Source organism: Callorhinus ursinus, unplaced genomic scaffold, assembly GCF_003265705.2.
Source record: "Callorhinus ursinus isolate GAN/ISIS: 27379988/994484 unplaced genomic scaffold, GSC_fseal_2.0 scaffold92, whole genome shotgun sequence".
Classification (NCBI taxonomy): domain Eukaryota; kingdom Metazoa; phylum Chordata; class Mammalia; order Carnivora; family Otariidae; genus Callorhinus; species Callorhinus ursinus.
The window spans coordinates 1-14,772 of NW_027397154.1; the positions used below are offsets into that span (position 1 = coordinate 1).

General features: G+C 50.8%; 1 protein-coding gene across 2 annotated transcripts; it reads left to right on the forward strand.

Annotated features, from left to right (window-relative positions):
• The first annotated feature begins 15 nt into the window (after nucleotides 1–15).
• Nucleotides 16–12,274, forward strand: ETV3 (ETS variant transcription factor 3). Of its 2 annotated transcripts, none has more exons than XM_025858802.2 (4): nucleotides 16–186; nucleotides 784–1,021; nucleotides 2,252–2,367; nucleotides 7,591–12,274. In XM_025858802.2, the coding sequence occupies exons 1-4, from the start codon at nucleotides 108–110 to the stop codon at nucleotides 8,724–8,726; spliced, it is 1,569 nt and encodes a 522-aa protein (XP_025714587.1). In that variant the 5' UTR covers nucleotides 16–107; the 3' UTR covers nucleotides 8,727–12,274. The 2 variants fall into 2 exon arrangements, with proteins under 2 accessions (XP_025714587.1, XP_073744769.1); XM_073888668.1 differs by lacking the exon at nucleotides 7,591–12,274 and adding an exon at nucleotides 2,827–7,582.
• Nucleotides 12,275–14,772: the final 2,498 nt, after the last annotated feature.

Below are 14,772 nucleotides of genomic sequence, written 5' to 3' on the forward strand. Positions count from 1 at the left end.
GAAAGAGGGTTACATAAGGAGGAAAAGACAAGGAAAGGAAGTTTGGGGAAAGGCTGTGCCAGAAAACCTTGGGAGGAGAATAAATAAATAGCACCTTAAAGTAATTGATGTGGCTTGTGTCTCTCAGCAGGAGGGCGAAAATGAAAGCAGGCTGTAGCATCGTGGAAAAGCCCGAAGGAGGTGGAGGTGAGCCGAAGTTCGTCATCTCTGATGTACCTGGAATGTCCCTCAGGGGTTCCTTTTCTCTCCGCTTGGGCTCTGTTCACAAATGTCAGACCGTGGCTAGACAGCCTCTTGACTGGGTGGATAGGGCTAACACAGTTGTAGGTTTGTTTCTTACGGGTGTATATTAACATGGCTGGTCACCACACCTTTATCCCAAGCTTTAGAGTCTCCTCCCTGTTAGAGACAGTTCCACCCTCAGGGACAAGGGGTTTTCCACGTATTTCCCTCAAATGTTAGTCTTTCCTGGTTGTTTCTGTCGGAATGTTCCTGCCCTCATGGAAAGTAGGTGTGAGATTTAGTAATGGAGGAAAGAGCGAGAGGTTGGCACACCTGGGTGCTGCTGTCCAGCTCTAGCAGATCAAGTGATTGCCACGGGAAAGGTGACGTTTCGTGCTTTCCTCTCCCCTGTTGTGGTTAGCCCCAGCTGACCGAAGGGCTGTTTACGGCAGGTTTGCACAGCACTCTAGAGATTCTGAGCATCGGAATGTGAAGTCAGGGATACTGATACGTATGAACCTAACTCCTGACTACCTTGATCTTGCCCTTTTCACATTAAAGGGTATCAGTTCCCGGACTGGGCCTATAAAACCGAGTCCTCCCCGGGCTCCCGCCAAATCCAGCTGTGGCACTTCATCCTGGAGCTGCTGCAGAAGGAAGAGTTCCGCCATGTCATTGCCTGGCAGCAGGGAGAATACGGGGAGTTTGTCATCAAGGATCCCGATGAGGTGGCCCGCCTCTGGGGCCGCAGGAAGTGCAAACCCCAGATGAACTACGACAAGCTGAGCCGGGCCCTCAGGTGAGGGAAAGGGTTCCCAAATTCATGCTGTTAACAGATCGGAAGGAGACGAAGCAGTGGGGTGAATGTTGGATAAGAAAGGTATCAGGTGGAAAGAGACTGCACTATCTAAGTGAATATGTGTAGCTTTGAAGTGGGAGGAGAGGAGCTGCTGAATCTGAGTAGCACAGGCACAGGAGGAGAAAAGCATATCTTTGGTTCTATGTAGGAGGGAATTCCAACGTGGTTGGCATTGGGTCCTGACAGACCACCGATTTCTGCTCTGTAGTGGGCGAGCGTGTGTGGTGAAACTCGGGTTGGAGCTCATTTGTAATCTGAAAGATTAGACTTCCCTGTGGGAAATCTGTTAGAATTTCTCTTCTTTAGGCTCTCCTGGAAGAAACTGGGAAATGTGAAGCAAGCAGAGCACACAGGAGGAGGGTTCCCTGAATGGTCCTGACCTTGCTGTTCAGGTCCCATATCTGTGAGCTCGGTTGTCAGTCCAAAGGTTGCTCTGACATGTCTAAAGATTGACCACTTCAGGTTCTTCCCATTTCTTTTTTTCCCCCTTGTCAGTTTTTACATTTCATAACCTCTTCACCCTCAAGGGGCCAGAAGGCCATATGTAACCGGCGCTCCTGAATAGGTGCCTGGCCAGAGGCTGCAGGTCCGCCAGAGGCCCCTTTCTATCTTCAGTCTTGGTGACCTTGAATGTCAGAGCTGGGCAGCTGCGCTGGAGCCTCTCTCGCATCCTTGTGAAAGTGAGGCAGGCCAGGCTGCCTGCTGTTGCCCACATCGAGGGCACATGATTGTTGGACCCGCTGCCACAGAAGTTGGACATCTCTTCGCCTGTGCTTTGTGCTCAGGCCTCCACACTGGCCATGTCAGGCATCCCAAGAGACTTGTCTGCTCCCGCCTGGGCACGGCAGTGACACACAGGGGAACAGGAAGGAAATGGACTATGGAACTGAAACTAGAGTGGACAGAGGAGAAGGGTGGTTGGGGCTAGGATAGGTGTTTGGGATCTTAAAGTGACATTGTCTTTGTAAAGCTCCAGCCAAGGACTTAGAACTCCGTTTGAAAATTGAATAAGTCTACCAGCCCTAACCTCAAGGCCAGGCTGCAAAAGAATGGTAGTGATGTTTCCATGTAATACTTAGAGCCAGAACTATTGATCTCAGTGGTTACCTGTGTGTATCAAAAATTGTCAGTAGCTAGAAGATAAATTGACACATGTTCCTGTTTTTACAGATACTATTACAACAAGAGGATCCTTCATAAAACAAAAGGGAAAAGGTTTACTTATAAATTTAACTTCAACAAGCTGGTGATGCCCAACTACCCATTCATCAACATTCGGTCAAGTGGTAAGAAGCAAACTTTCGGTGGGGAATGAATTTTGATTTTTTTTTTAATAAAGATTTTATTTATTTATTTGAGAGAGAGAGAGAGTGAGAGAGAGAGCCCAAGAGGGGGTAGGGTCAGAGGGACAAGCAGACGCCCCGCCGAGCAGGGAGCCCGATGTGGGACTCGATCCCAGGACTCCGGGATCATGACCTGGGCCGAAGGCAGTCGCTTAACCAACTGAGGCACCCAGGCGCCCATGAATTTTGATTTGATAAAGAAGTTTAAAAACCCAAGTCTAAGACCTGGCATGTTAAAGGATTTTTAGAAATTAGACTAGAGTCCGTGGACTGCCCCCAGGGTCCTGCTCAGGTTTCTGTTTGTCCCCTGCAGGGAGTGACAGGCTTTGTCTGCTACATCAAGAGAGATTTGTTTAGTTGTTTATTTGGTTCTCTTTTGTGCATATTATTTGTGTCTCCCAGATACTTTTCCACTGTCGTCTTTAGGAGTTATGTTCCATAGGTTCGTGTTCATCTTTCAGTTCAGAACTCACAGTGTTAACACCCTGCCCAGCGGCTCTTTCATAGACGAGAACCGGTTTCTACAAACACTTCCGATTTTCTATGAAACTACCAAGCTCTCCCTTATCAAGTGAATATCATCAAAACCACAGCATCCTTAATCACAGAAGGGGAGGTTCGTATGTTTGCAGTGAAAAGCAGCGTCTTTGATCTGCACCAGCACCTCCCCAGAGAGCACGGCCTGGGGTTACGTGACCTTCTTTGCTCTTAAGTGCAGCAGGGCTTCCCCTCCGGGCTCTTCTCAGGTAGCTCACCGTCACAGCTCCTCGCAAAGGTTTCAGGTCAGCCTCTGTCCAGTCTCTTAGAAGGGGGTTGGTTTTGTTTCAGTTCAGAGGCAAGACCTCTCTCTCCGTAGGAAAATAGATTGTACTTAATAGTTTCTGACCAGTCCATCAGTACTCTATTTCTGTGGCATTGTGTGTTATGCTGCAGTATTCTGACTTCTCAGAGAAAAGTCGAAAGAAACTTGAAAAATAAGAGCGGGGGTGTGGCTGAGAATATAATGCTGAGATCCATTGCAGATAGGTCATTAACTGCACACAACAAGTTAGGGCAGTTTGGGCTTGATGCTGCTATCGGTAGGGTTCCATCTCATCTCTCCTGTAGCCACTCCCTCCTGTCCCTGGGGCATGCGTTAAAAAAAAAAAAAGTGGTATTGGAATGCATCTCTCTAATTACAACCTGTTTTCTTTCCTGGTGCCTGAGGGAGAGGTGTTAGGAAATCAGACCTATTCTAGCCACTGGAATCCTGTTTCCTCTAGTTTTCACTCCGGCCCCTTTCCTGTGTACCTAGAGGAATTGGGACTCTACGTGGATATATCAGCAATTTTGAAGAATGTGCTGGTGTTCCATACCACTCTCCCAGCCTGGAACAAGGCACACCCATCAGCCCTTGGGAGTAATGTGCCCTTTCAGGGCAAGAAAATCTGGATCCTCACTCAGGGAAGACTCTGGTCTACCAGCGACCTAGCTGGTAATGGCCAGGCACAGCCTAGTCGGCCTGAAAGCAGGGGGACCAACATTGATCCTTAACAAAGCTCAAGACCCTAGCGGAATGAAGTCACAGGGAAAGCAGATCAGTGTGCATTTCGTTTACGTATATACTTGGTTGCTTACGTCCTGGGTACAGGTAACTCTAAAGAACGGGAGTCATTAACTCATAAAGAACTTTTACCTAGATAGGCCAAATGTTGTTTCTGGTTTAACTTTTATGGTGAAAGGGGAAACATAACATTTACTGAGCATCTGCTTCATGGAGGTACTTTTGTTTGGTGTTTTGTGAGTTACCACATTCAACTCTCCCAGGCTGCTATAAAGTGTATATCTCAGTATTCACATTTTACAAATGAGAAGATTACAGAGGACAGCAAAGCCCCAGATTGATGCGGGTCTGTTGAATACAGTTACCTGTTGAACGGTTTCTCAGGAAACCATTCCTGAGAGACGGAGCTTTTGAAATCCAGCTTTTATTGAATAGTTCATACATTCCTCCCCCAGATTGGGATTCATTCATTTGCTCAACAGATAATGTGTTAAGCCCTGAAGACAAAAAGAAAAGATTATGGTGGAGTTCTTTCTCTCAAGGAACATAAAATTTAGCAGGAGAGATAAGATAGAGGTTGAGCACAATTTGAAATAACAGTGTGGAGTGTGACAAGCTCTCTAGGTAGCAGAGCTGTGTGGATTTTGATCCTGGAGGTCAGAGAGATCATGTCTAGATGGTGGTGGTACGTATCCAAATAATTCAGAGGTTTAGAGTAAAAAGCACAATAAGCGCTTTCCCTTCCCCCACCATCCTCCTCACCATTGACCGTTAAGGGTAGAATGCTTGACATTTGGATGGTGTGGAAGTACTTCTGTGTATGCTATCTCATCATTACTCTTAAAAGTGTGTTATAAAATACGTTATTCTGTATTTTTGAACGTTTATCGTCCATCAGAAACATTGGGAACATACAGAAGATACTAGGAACAGTGCTCACTTGGCAAGGTGGGACAGGCCGGCTCAGGGACGGGTCCAAGAGTTCTCCTCTGTGCCTCCCTTCCTCCCACCCTGGTGTTTTGTATTTCTCTTTATTTTGGAAAACTTTAAACCTATAGAAAAATGGGAAAAAATAGAACTGTGAACACCCATATGTCCTCTCTCCAGGTTCACTAATGATTGACATTGTAACCACATGTTTTTTCTCTTATATATATTTTTTAAGTTTTTTTGAGGTTAAGTTACAGACATCATGACATTTGTGCCCTGTATACTAAAGCGCATATCCCCTAGGTACAAGGATCTTCTCCTCCATGACCCCAGTAACATTAACATACCTGGAAAATTTAACATGACTCTACTATTCTTGTCTAATAGTATGTGCCTTTTACAGTTTTTGTTTTTAAAGTGTGATTATTGTGTAATAAAAAATTACGTGTCCTAACAAATACCTAACATGCAATTTGCTGTGTGCTGATACTACTCTAGGGACTTTATAAAAATACTAAGCCTTTAAGTTTTCATAACATGAGGATTAGTGCTGTTGCTGACTCTTTTATAGGTAAGGAAGCTGAGGCGCAGAAAGGTAAGTAAATTATCCAGAGTCACACAGCTAAGAAGTGGTAGAGCCAGGGTTTGAACCTGAGCAAACGTCTTTTTATTTCCATTTTGCCAAAGGGGGTCAAAAACCAGTTGGTTACATGCCACGAAATAGAAGGTGCAAGGACTGAGGTTCACACCCAGATTTTTCAGCTCAGCCACTCAGATTTCATCGTGGCTCCTGGAAGGTCATCTTCTTCAAAGCAGTGTTATTCAAAGTTGTGGAAGCAGTAAGCTTATTTTTTTCAGACAGAACCGTAGACCTGTTGTCTCAGCATACCCCATGTAACCGTAGGACAGCTACGCTTGGTCAGAGGTGAGGGTCCAGAGTGCTCCCTCCAGCATTGCTCCTGGGTTACACCTCCCCTAAGTTCATTTGGAAAGTGGTGTGTGTTCTGTTCGAGTAGATAGAATTTTCGCTGCTGTAATAGGCTGGCAGAAGAGAGATTTTTGGCTTGGGACCTTCCTTTTTTTTTTTTTAAGATTTTATTTGAGAGAGAGCACAAGAGGAAAGAGAGTCAGAGGGAGAAGCAGACTCCCTGCCGAGCTGGGAGCCCGATGTGGGACTCGATCCTGGGACTCTGGGATTATGACCTGAGCTGAAGGCAGATGCCCAACCGACTGAGCCACCCAGGCAGGCCTGGGACCTTCTTGATTCTAGTCAAATTGTATACAAGGTCATGCATCAGTTTTTCCTCATTGAAAGATCAGGTCATTGGCTTTAGGGGGACAAGGAGCAGTTTGCGTGGAACTTCAGTGTGGGAAATGCTCTGGTAGTGTCACCCAGTTACAGGTGCCCGAGGGCCACAGTGCACATGGCAGCCCACCCCAGAGTACTGGCCCACAGCGCCCATTACTCCAGAACCGGAAGGAAGCAGCTGATGGCGCAGTTCCCAGCCATGCCAGGCCTCACGCCCTCTTGTTTCCTCTCCTAGGTCACCATACTTACCTGGGTTTCCTTACTTTTCCTTCTCCCTTACCTCTGCCTCAGTGTAAAAAGCCCTCCTGACATCATCACTGATCGAAGCCTCCGGTACCTCCCAGGAACCCTGAGGTGGCTCTGAGGCCTCTGCTGGCACACCTTTCTTATGCCTTGTTGAGAGAAGGACCTTTTGGGGGAGTGGAGAACCTATGGGCCTCTGAATTTGATGTGTTTAGTGTGGTGGTGGCTTCTGCTTCAACTCGAGTTTCAGTTTTAGCGGGCAGACTTGGCGGTGGGGGGGCGGGGTCCTGTGTTGTCTCCCAGCCTGCTCGGGGCCTGAGGAGCATTGAAAGCAGGATGGGAATGGAGATCATTATGTAGAATGTGTTAGAGGAAACAGATTTAGAGAGATCAAAAGATACTTGAATCTCTGTGGTGATTTTATATCAGAAATGATAAAAGATCTACCATAAGAACTCACCTTAATGACCATATGGCCTTTTCTTTTTTAATCTTCTTTTGTTCTTAAATCTGGTCTTGTGTGAGTCCGAGTACGTGAGGTGCAGAGTCTTTGGGCTTTTAATGCATTGCTTTACGTGTACATCATTTCCAGTGGTGTCTGTGTTTGGTTTGCTTGCTTGCTTGATAGATAAAGCCAAAACTATGAAAATAAAAACAGACTACTTACCAAGCTAAGAATTGCGGCAGGTGACGTACGCACAATATCTAGATTGGAGAGGAGAAGCCTCACGTACCCATCCATCCGTTCATTCAGCTAACCTGTGTTGAGCCCCAACTAGTTGTTAACCACAAACTGCTTTATGTCTAGTTGTGAACAATAGGAAGTCCCCCCCCACCACCACCACTTTGTGGAATTGATGTTTTAGAGCACAGATGAATAAGTCAGCGGTTATCTCAGGCAGTAACGAGTACTGTGAGGACTAAGTGGGCAAGGGCTAGGGAGCGACAGCCACCAGCTCGGGTAGAGGAAGCTGAGCTGTGCTCCTGGGAAGCCGGGGAGCGGAGGGATTCCACGCGGCTGGAGCGTTGGCTTCCTGTCAGAACAAGATGTAAACATCTTGGGCTCACGAAGCATAAGTAACCGTGCTGACGATGGGTGACCAGTTCTCTAAAGTGGCCTTTGTCTTCTCCACCATCACAGGTGTGGTTCCGCAGAGTGCGCCACCAGTGCCAACCGCCTCTTCCCGGTTCCATTTCCCACCGCTGGACACGCATTCTCCCACGAGTGCCGTGCGGCCGGGGCGGTTCTCTGCTGGCTCCCTCGCTGCTTCTGGCCAGGAGTCGGCCAGTGGCGCCGACAGAAAGGCAGAGCTTCCGGAGCTGGAGGACAGCTCAGCCGCCGACTGGCGCCGGGGCGTGGATCTCCTGTCCTCCTCGCGGAGTGCCGCTGGTGGAGGGCTTGGCCATCAGAAACGCAAGCCTGACATAATGCTTCCTCTGTTCACCAGACCAGGGATGTACCCTGACCCCCACAGCCCCTTCGCTGTCTCTCCGCTCCCTGGCCGCGGAGGTGTTCTGAACGTCCCCATCTCCCCGGCCCTCTCCCTGACTCCCACCATCTTCTCCTACAGCCCGTCCCCAGGCCTGAGCCCCTTCACCAGCAGCAGCTGCTTCTCCTTCAACCCCGAGGAAATGAAACACTACCTTCATTCTCAAGCCTGTTCTGTGTTCAACTACCATCTGAGTCCCCGGACCTTTCCCCGTTACCCAGGACTCATGGTCCCACCACTGCAGTGCCAAGTGCATCCCGAGGAGTCGGCCCAGTTCTCCATCAAGCTGCAGCCGCCGCCAGCTGGGCGGAAGAACCGGGAGAGGGTAGAGAGCAGTGAGGACTCAGCCCCCATCACCGCTCCCACCGTGGCTCCTGTCCCCCCAAGAATTAAGGTGGAGCCAGCCTCTGACAAGGATCCCGAAAGTCTCCGGCAGTTGGTGCGAGAGGAGGAGCGCTCCCACGAGGAGGGCACTGTGCCAAGCAGCAGGACCACAGAGGAGGAAAAAGGCACCATCTTTGCCCGCCCAGCCGCACCAGTCTGGCCCTCTGGCCCTGTTAGCAGCCCGAGTGAAGAACCCCTAGAGGTGACTGAAGACAGTGAGGACAGGCCTGGCAAAGAGCCCAGCGCGCCCGAGAAGAAAGAAGATGCCCTGATGCCCCCCAAGCTCCGGTTGAAGCGGCGCTGGAACGACGACCCTGAAGCCCGAGAGCTGAGTAAGAATGGCAAGTGCCTGTGGAGTGGGTCTGGACCCCAGGGCTTGGCCACGGCCGCTGCTGACGCCTAGGACTGGAGGTGGATTGGGAGCTGTTTATACTATAATCACATGCAGACGTGTATTTATGTAGCGAGATTTCAGGGTTGGGGGGAGGGGAGGGAATTAGACTGGTTTGATCATTCTAGGGGCATAGACGTCTTTTTATGTTTGGGGGATGGGATGGGTATCTTCTGTTGTAAATTAGGTGGGACGTGAACACTTTTTTCCTGGTGAGCAGCACACGGGAAGGGAAACGAACTAAAAGGAGGAAGAGCCTCTGCTTCCTGGGGAGGCTACACTTTCTGATAGACTCCCAGGGGGCCAAGGTGCCCTTGGTCCCATTATAGTTCAGGTTCCAGACTTCTTTCTTTTCTATTGTATTTATATATGAAAAGCCATTAATGAATTTCTTTTGCTCGGAGAGGGAGGGAGAAGGGAGTAGGGCGTGGTTGGGAGGCTGAGCAGTGAGAGACCATTATACTAAGTGTGTTGCCTGAAATGTTTCTGTGTAGTTCCTTCGGGGGAGGAGTAAGGTAATCTCAGTCTTACTGGGACAGGGGGATGTTCAGATGTTGCTTTTTTTCTTTCTTCCTTTGTCGTCGTTTGGCATTTTTTTCCTTTCCTTTTTAAAAAAACCGGCTGCAGGAAGCGGGAGCCGTGGCTCCAGTCCCGGGGCTGGGAGGGCCAGGCGGGGCGGCGGGACTCGTGCTGCGGGCTCCGTGGACTCGCCCCTCCTTCACCTGCTAAGAAGCCATGAGGACTCGTAAGCTCTCGTTCAGGGAAGACAGAAGAGGGCATGAGGAAGTAACCCAATGCCTTTAAAAACAAAACAAACACAAAAATGATCGTCATTTTTCCTTTTCCATCGTGGGTTCGGGGAGCCAGACTGCGGAGTGACTGGGAGTGAGTTCGCCAAGCAGCCCAACCCTGGAGATGGCTGCGACGTGTCTGGGTCCCTGATCGTCTCCTAAGTGAAGCCTTAACAATGAACATCCTTTCATCACGTGATACGGGTCTGTCAGCATAAACCTGTAAAAGGGACGGACAACTCTTCAGACAACCCAGGAATGTGGAAACATGGTTACATGTCGAGCTAGTGTTTAGTGGTCCCCTCTTGACTTCCTGGGGCCGGGGAGCAGAAAGGCAGGGTTATGGGAGCTCAGGGCTGATGAAGCCCGGAAGTGCAGAAGGTAGCTGGGGTGCGAGTGGGTGCTTGTGGAGGCTGAAGGCGGAGGTGGACAGAGACACAGCAGGTAGCTAGATGCCAGAGCCTGGTAGGAACGAAGGAGTCGGTGTCCCGTTGTGGTGTTGCCGTCCCTGCCATACCCACTTCCCTAGATTGTTCTCATTCTCATGATCAGCTGACCATCCCACAGGAGACTCCAGTTTACAGGGAGAAGCTGTTTCTCTGAGGGAGAGCTCCTTCCGTCAGCACAAAGGAACAGGAAAGTATCACTCTTGCATGAAGCAAAAGGGGCCTGATTGGGGGCGGGGGGAGCTGCAGAGAGAAGCCACAGCCACCCACGTGTGCGTGCTCATAACTGCGTGCTGCGGCGAACAGAGGAGACGGTGGAATGGCTCGAGTCGGCCTGGTGTCGAGGCAGGGAGAGAGGAGAGGAGGGCTCTGTATAGCCAGTGGAGGTGAGACGTGGGCACAGGGGCACCGTCTAGGAATTGGAGGAATCCCCAACTCCACCTTAGCCTCAGTGAACTCTACACTGAGAAGCATTCGAGGGTTATCTTTTAATGGGGGTTGGGAGGATCTTTTTGAAACGAGTGCATGCATGAGAGGCGGGAACGGGTCAGAGCAGGTGAGTGGGTTGATAGGTGGCTTGGGATGACTTGAGTCCATCGTGCTATTGTCTGGCAAATGTCCACCTCCTTGTTCAGTTCAGATTCCAAATAGTGACTTGTCTTTCCCTAGGGAAGGGATCGGGAGCGCGGTCTCTGTCAACTCAGGCTTTGGTCGGGCTGCGAAGGGCTCCCTGTTCAGGCTCCTTTTGGTTTTTCGTCCATTTCTCTCTCTGCACCTCTTACCTCGGATCAGAAAGCAAGCCCGGGCAGGTGCAGGACGGCTCTCTGCTTGGCGTTGCTCAATCTAACCAGGGAGGCTGGCTGGCCCCCACCTCTGTCCACGAGAGCAGAGGGCCGGCACGTGTCGGTATGAACTCAGGAATAGAAACTCGAGGCCTTTAAAATAAGAGGGAGAGAAATCCGTGATGCATACCTGTAACCCCCTGGAACCCAAGTGCCAGAATTAATTCCTAGATGCTGCTTCTGTTTGAACAAAAAGTCACTGCTTTTAACTTGAAAAACCACACTCGAAAAATGTTCAACTCCATGAAAAATGTTTTTTGGCTTTAAGAAATTGTTTGGTGTTTTACTGTTTCCTTTGACTGCCATTCCACCAGGAAATCATTGGTTGATTTGCACTGCACACTGGGGCTGGGGCAGGGGGTGGGGGTCCTTACACAGAGCCAAACTTGGGCTTGCTCAGGAAGGGAACCAGGAGTGTGGAAGTCGTTGACATTTCCTGGGGTAAAGGGGTGGGGGGTACTTTCTCACCCCCTGATCCCCTCCTGGCAGCACCTGTCGCCAGCCCAGCACAAAACCAGGCCTCTCTCTCTGTGAGTTTCATCACTGGCAGCGGGTGGGGAAAAGGGGAACAAAACCAGGCCTGTTTTCTCCCCCATTTTTTCCAAATTTCGCTGTGCCAAACGTTTAAAACTTTGCAGATATAAATCTTGAAATTTCATTAAGAACTTGTTCGTGCAAACAGTTTGCTTTTTTGACTATAGAGAAAAAAGATCTCGAGCCCCCAGCACTGCTGAGCTCCCTTTTTTTTTTTTTTTTTTTTTTTAAGGACGGCTAGGAGTGTCCTATAAGTGACGCCCCAGGTCCCTTCACCCCAGTCTTCAGGCTGCACTGCATTAAACCAGCTTGCTAGCTAACGCGGGGAAATACTGCACCCTAGTCCTCCATGGGCCAAGAAACTTTCAGAAGCATTAAAAAACGTAGTTGAAGTACATCAATTCTCACCAAGCGGGTAGTTAGTTGGCGGTTTGTCCCTTGTTTTTTATTTATTCCATAATTATGTTTGTACTCTTTGTTTTGTAAAGGGTAATGGAACATTAATAATTTTGCTTAAAAAATTTTTTTGATCCAATCTTTCAAGAACTGTTCTATTTTTCACTTTGGGGGGTGGGGGGAGTTACCAGTTAATTTGTTTTGAAATATCTGGGCGTTCTTTGAGTTATAAAATTGTGAGGCAGGGATTTGTGAGTGAGACATTCACATGTGAAAGGTGACTTCACTAGTTACCCGCTTCAGCAGAATAAAGTGTGTATATGTACATAGATGTAAGTAATCGACTCCATTGTGCAGTGCCTTTTAGATGTTCCACTTTCTATAAAGTCTTCAGATTTTTGCATATATATTATATATATATGATGTAATGTTATAGAAATATATGTATAATATACATATTTTTTCCAGGGGTATCTGATAGCTCTGTATTTTGTTATGGAAGTTGAAAGAAAAAAGTATTTTACCTCAGAAATTAAAGTTAAATAAAAAAAATACTTTTAAATAACGTTTGCAGGGTGTTGGTGTTGACACGCTGCGCCAGGGCGGCCGCGGCCGAGAACCTACCGAGCCTGTGCCCACTCACCCCGTCCCACCCCCCCTTCGTCCAGTCGCACAGGGAGGGGGCAGGTCTGACAGCTTCGGGAACTGTCCATATCCTGGCGTCAGTGGCCACTGCTAGAGAAGGGACAGCTGAAGCCAGGGACACCAGTGCGTGGGGGAGCTTTCCGCCTCAAGATTGTCCTGAAGATGAAGAGTACGTGGCACAGGGGCACCCAGCCAGCTCAGTCGGTAGAACACACGGCTCTTGATCTCAGGGTGGTGAGTTCAAGCCCCGTGTTGGGCAGAGAGCTTACTTTAGAATTAAAATTAAAGAAAGCGCCTGACAAAGCCAGACCCAGTAGGCCACACGTTATATGGTTCCGTTTATAGGAAACGTCCAGAATAGGCAAGTCTGTGGAGACAGAGCCTGGGCTGGCGGTTGCCAAGGAGAGCAGGGCTGCTGATGGGCCACGTGTTCTTGGAGGGCTGGCAGTGTTGTGCAGTTCGTGCTGAGAGCTGCCAACTTGTGTGAAGACCACTGAGTCACGGTTACTCTGAAAGGGTGAATTCTATGGTATGTGAGTTATAGCTCAATACAGGTGGTTTGGTGAGATATGTGACAAGCCAGTACTCGGGAAGCCAGTGGGGGACAGGAATCCAGAGGGGCAGGCAGGGTTCTCGCTGGGGTGTTGAATGTCCCACAACACAGCCTACAACAGATGGTGCCCGGCTAAGTCACCTCATTTCACCCCTGAGGGCCCCATGTTCGTCGAATCAGAGCCAGGTGTTAAGTTTGACTCCTCTTGAAGGGTCCTGTGAGTTCAGCAAGGCTGGGATCGATGAGGGACGAGGCTGGAGAGGCAGGCTAGGGCAGATCATGAAAGGCCTTAGGAGATGCCTGGGGAGGCCACATTTTACTCGGCTAGCGGTGGCTATCCCCAGAATTTTGCAAGAGTACCATTTTACTAGCCGGTGAGCATGGCGGTCACGGCCCTGGGGAACTGCCCAGCCTGTCAAGATCGCTGCTCGGGACCAAGTGAAGGGACGGAGACTGGTGGAGTCCCCGAACCACCCAAGTCAAGCTGGGAGTGAGCTCGGAGGCAGACCCCCCCCCCACGCTGGGACGGCCTCCCGCTGCTGGAAGCAAAAGGAGACAGCTGGTTAGGAACACAACAGGGTGTAGCTTTGAGATGAAGCCCCAAGCGTCTGGCTCTGCCGCCCTGCATTGACCATCAGCGCGCAGAATTGTGTGGAGGTGGTGGTGGCAGGAGGCGAGAAGGTAGGGCTCAGCCCCTCGGGCGTCTGGGTGGGGACTGGAGCCCTCTGTGGTGGCTCGGGGTTACCTCCCTGCCACACACTCGGGCCCCGCGCTCAGCCTGCGCTGCAGACGGCGGTGACCCCGGGCCGGGCTGCCTGGTGTTCGTGCCTCCCACCTCGTGATGGCCATCTGGGGCAGGAGCCGTGTATCCCCAGGTCACTGGGGGGACACTGAGTCACAGCAGGTAACGGGTATGACCGGGGTGCGAGCCCCAGTGCCCGTGCTCTCCACCCCTCAGCCATAGGGCCTCTCGGGCCTGCCGACCCGCTGGTCTGCGCCACCGCCCACAACACCCTCCCTGCCTCCCCTCTGCCTGGCCAGCTCCACCTTCTCCTTCCTTCCCGGGCCCCAATGAGGGGTTCTGCTGCTGCGCAGACCCTGCACCATCGCCCTTCACGCTGCCGCCCGCGCCCACTGGGGCTGGGGCTCGGGGGGTGGGCAGGAAGCGGGGGGCTGGCGCTCTAGTGCCCAGCACGGGCCGAAGCCTCAGGCTGCGGGACAGACGGCTGTTGGCTAAGTGGGTGACGGGAAATGCGTGGAGGGGGCTTGGTTGGTGGGGCAGGGGACACAGACTTGGAATTGGACGGGCAGAGGGACTAGGGGACAGTGGCTCTGTGGTGTACACGGTATCTTTGTGGCAATCTTCCAGGCCCCAGGGAGGTGCCACCTGCCGCGGGCACTGAGCCCCCACCCCCAGCAGCCTGGGTTCGCTGTCGCAGACACGGTTACCCTCCCACCGTCCATCTTCACGCTCTGTCTCCCGTCTCCCTGCGGCCACGTTCCCTCCCTCCCTGCAAACCTGCCCCCTCCCCGGGGTGCCCGGTGTTTATGTTCTCACACAGACTGCGGGCAAGAGGAAAAGGAACCAGCGCCCCTTCCACTCAGGGTGCTCCCCGATAGCCCCTCCAGGGTCTCTCCCTTCCTGCTGCTTGCCAGGATTGCCCCACACGTGCCCGCTTCACTCACCTGCCCCTGGGCCTGCAAAATAAAAGTTTTTTAAGGGTGTGTGAGGGCGCCTGGGTGGCTCAGTCGGTGAGGCGTCTGCCTCCAGCTCAGGTCACGGTCTCAGGGTCCTGGGATCGAGCCCTGCATCGGGCTCCCCGCTCGGCTGGGAGTCTGTTTCTGCCTCTG

Bases quoted from the DNA above. Each gene is read 5' to 3' on its own strand.
- ETV3 (XM_025858802.2), top strand. From the start codon at position 108: ATGTGGCTTGTGTCTCTCAGCAGGAGGGCGAAAATGAAAGCAGGCTGT. The intron at 187-783 runs GTGAGCCGAAGT...TTCACATTAAAG, and splicing joins AAAGCCCGAAGGAGGTGGAG to GGTATCAGTTCCCGGACTGG. The intron at 2,368-7,590 runs GTAAGAAGCAAA...CCACCATCACAG, and splicing joins CATCAACATTCGGTCAAGTG to GTGTGGTTCCGCAGAGTGCG.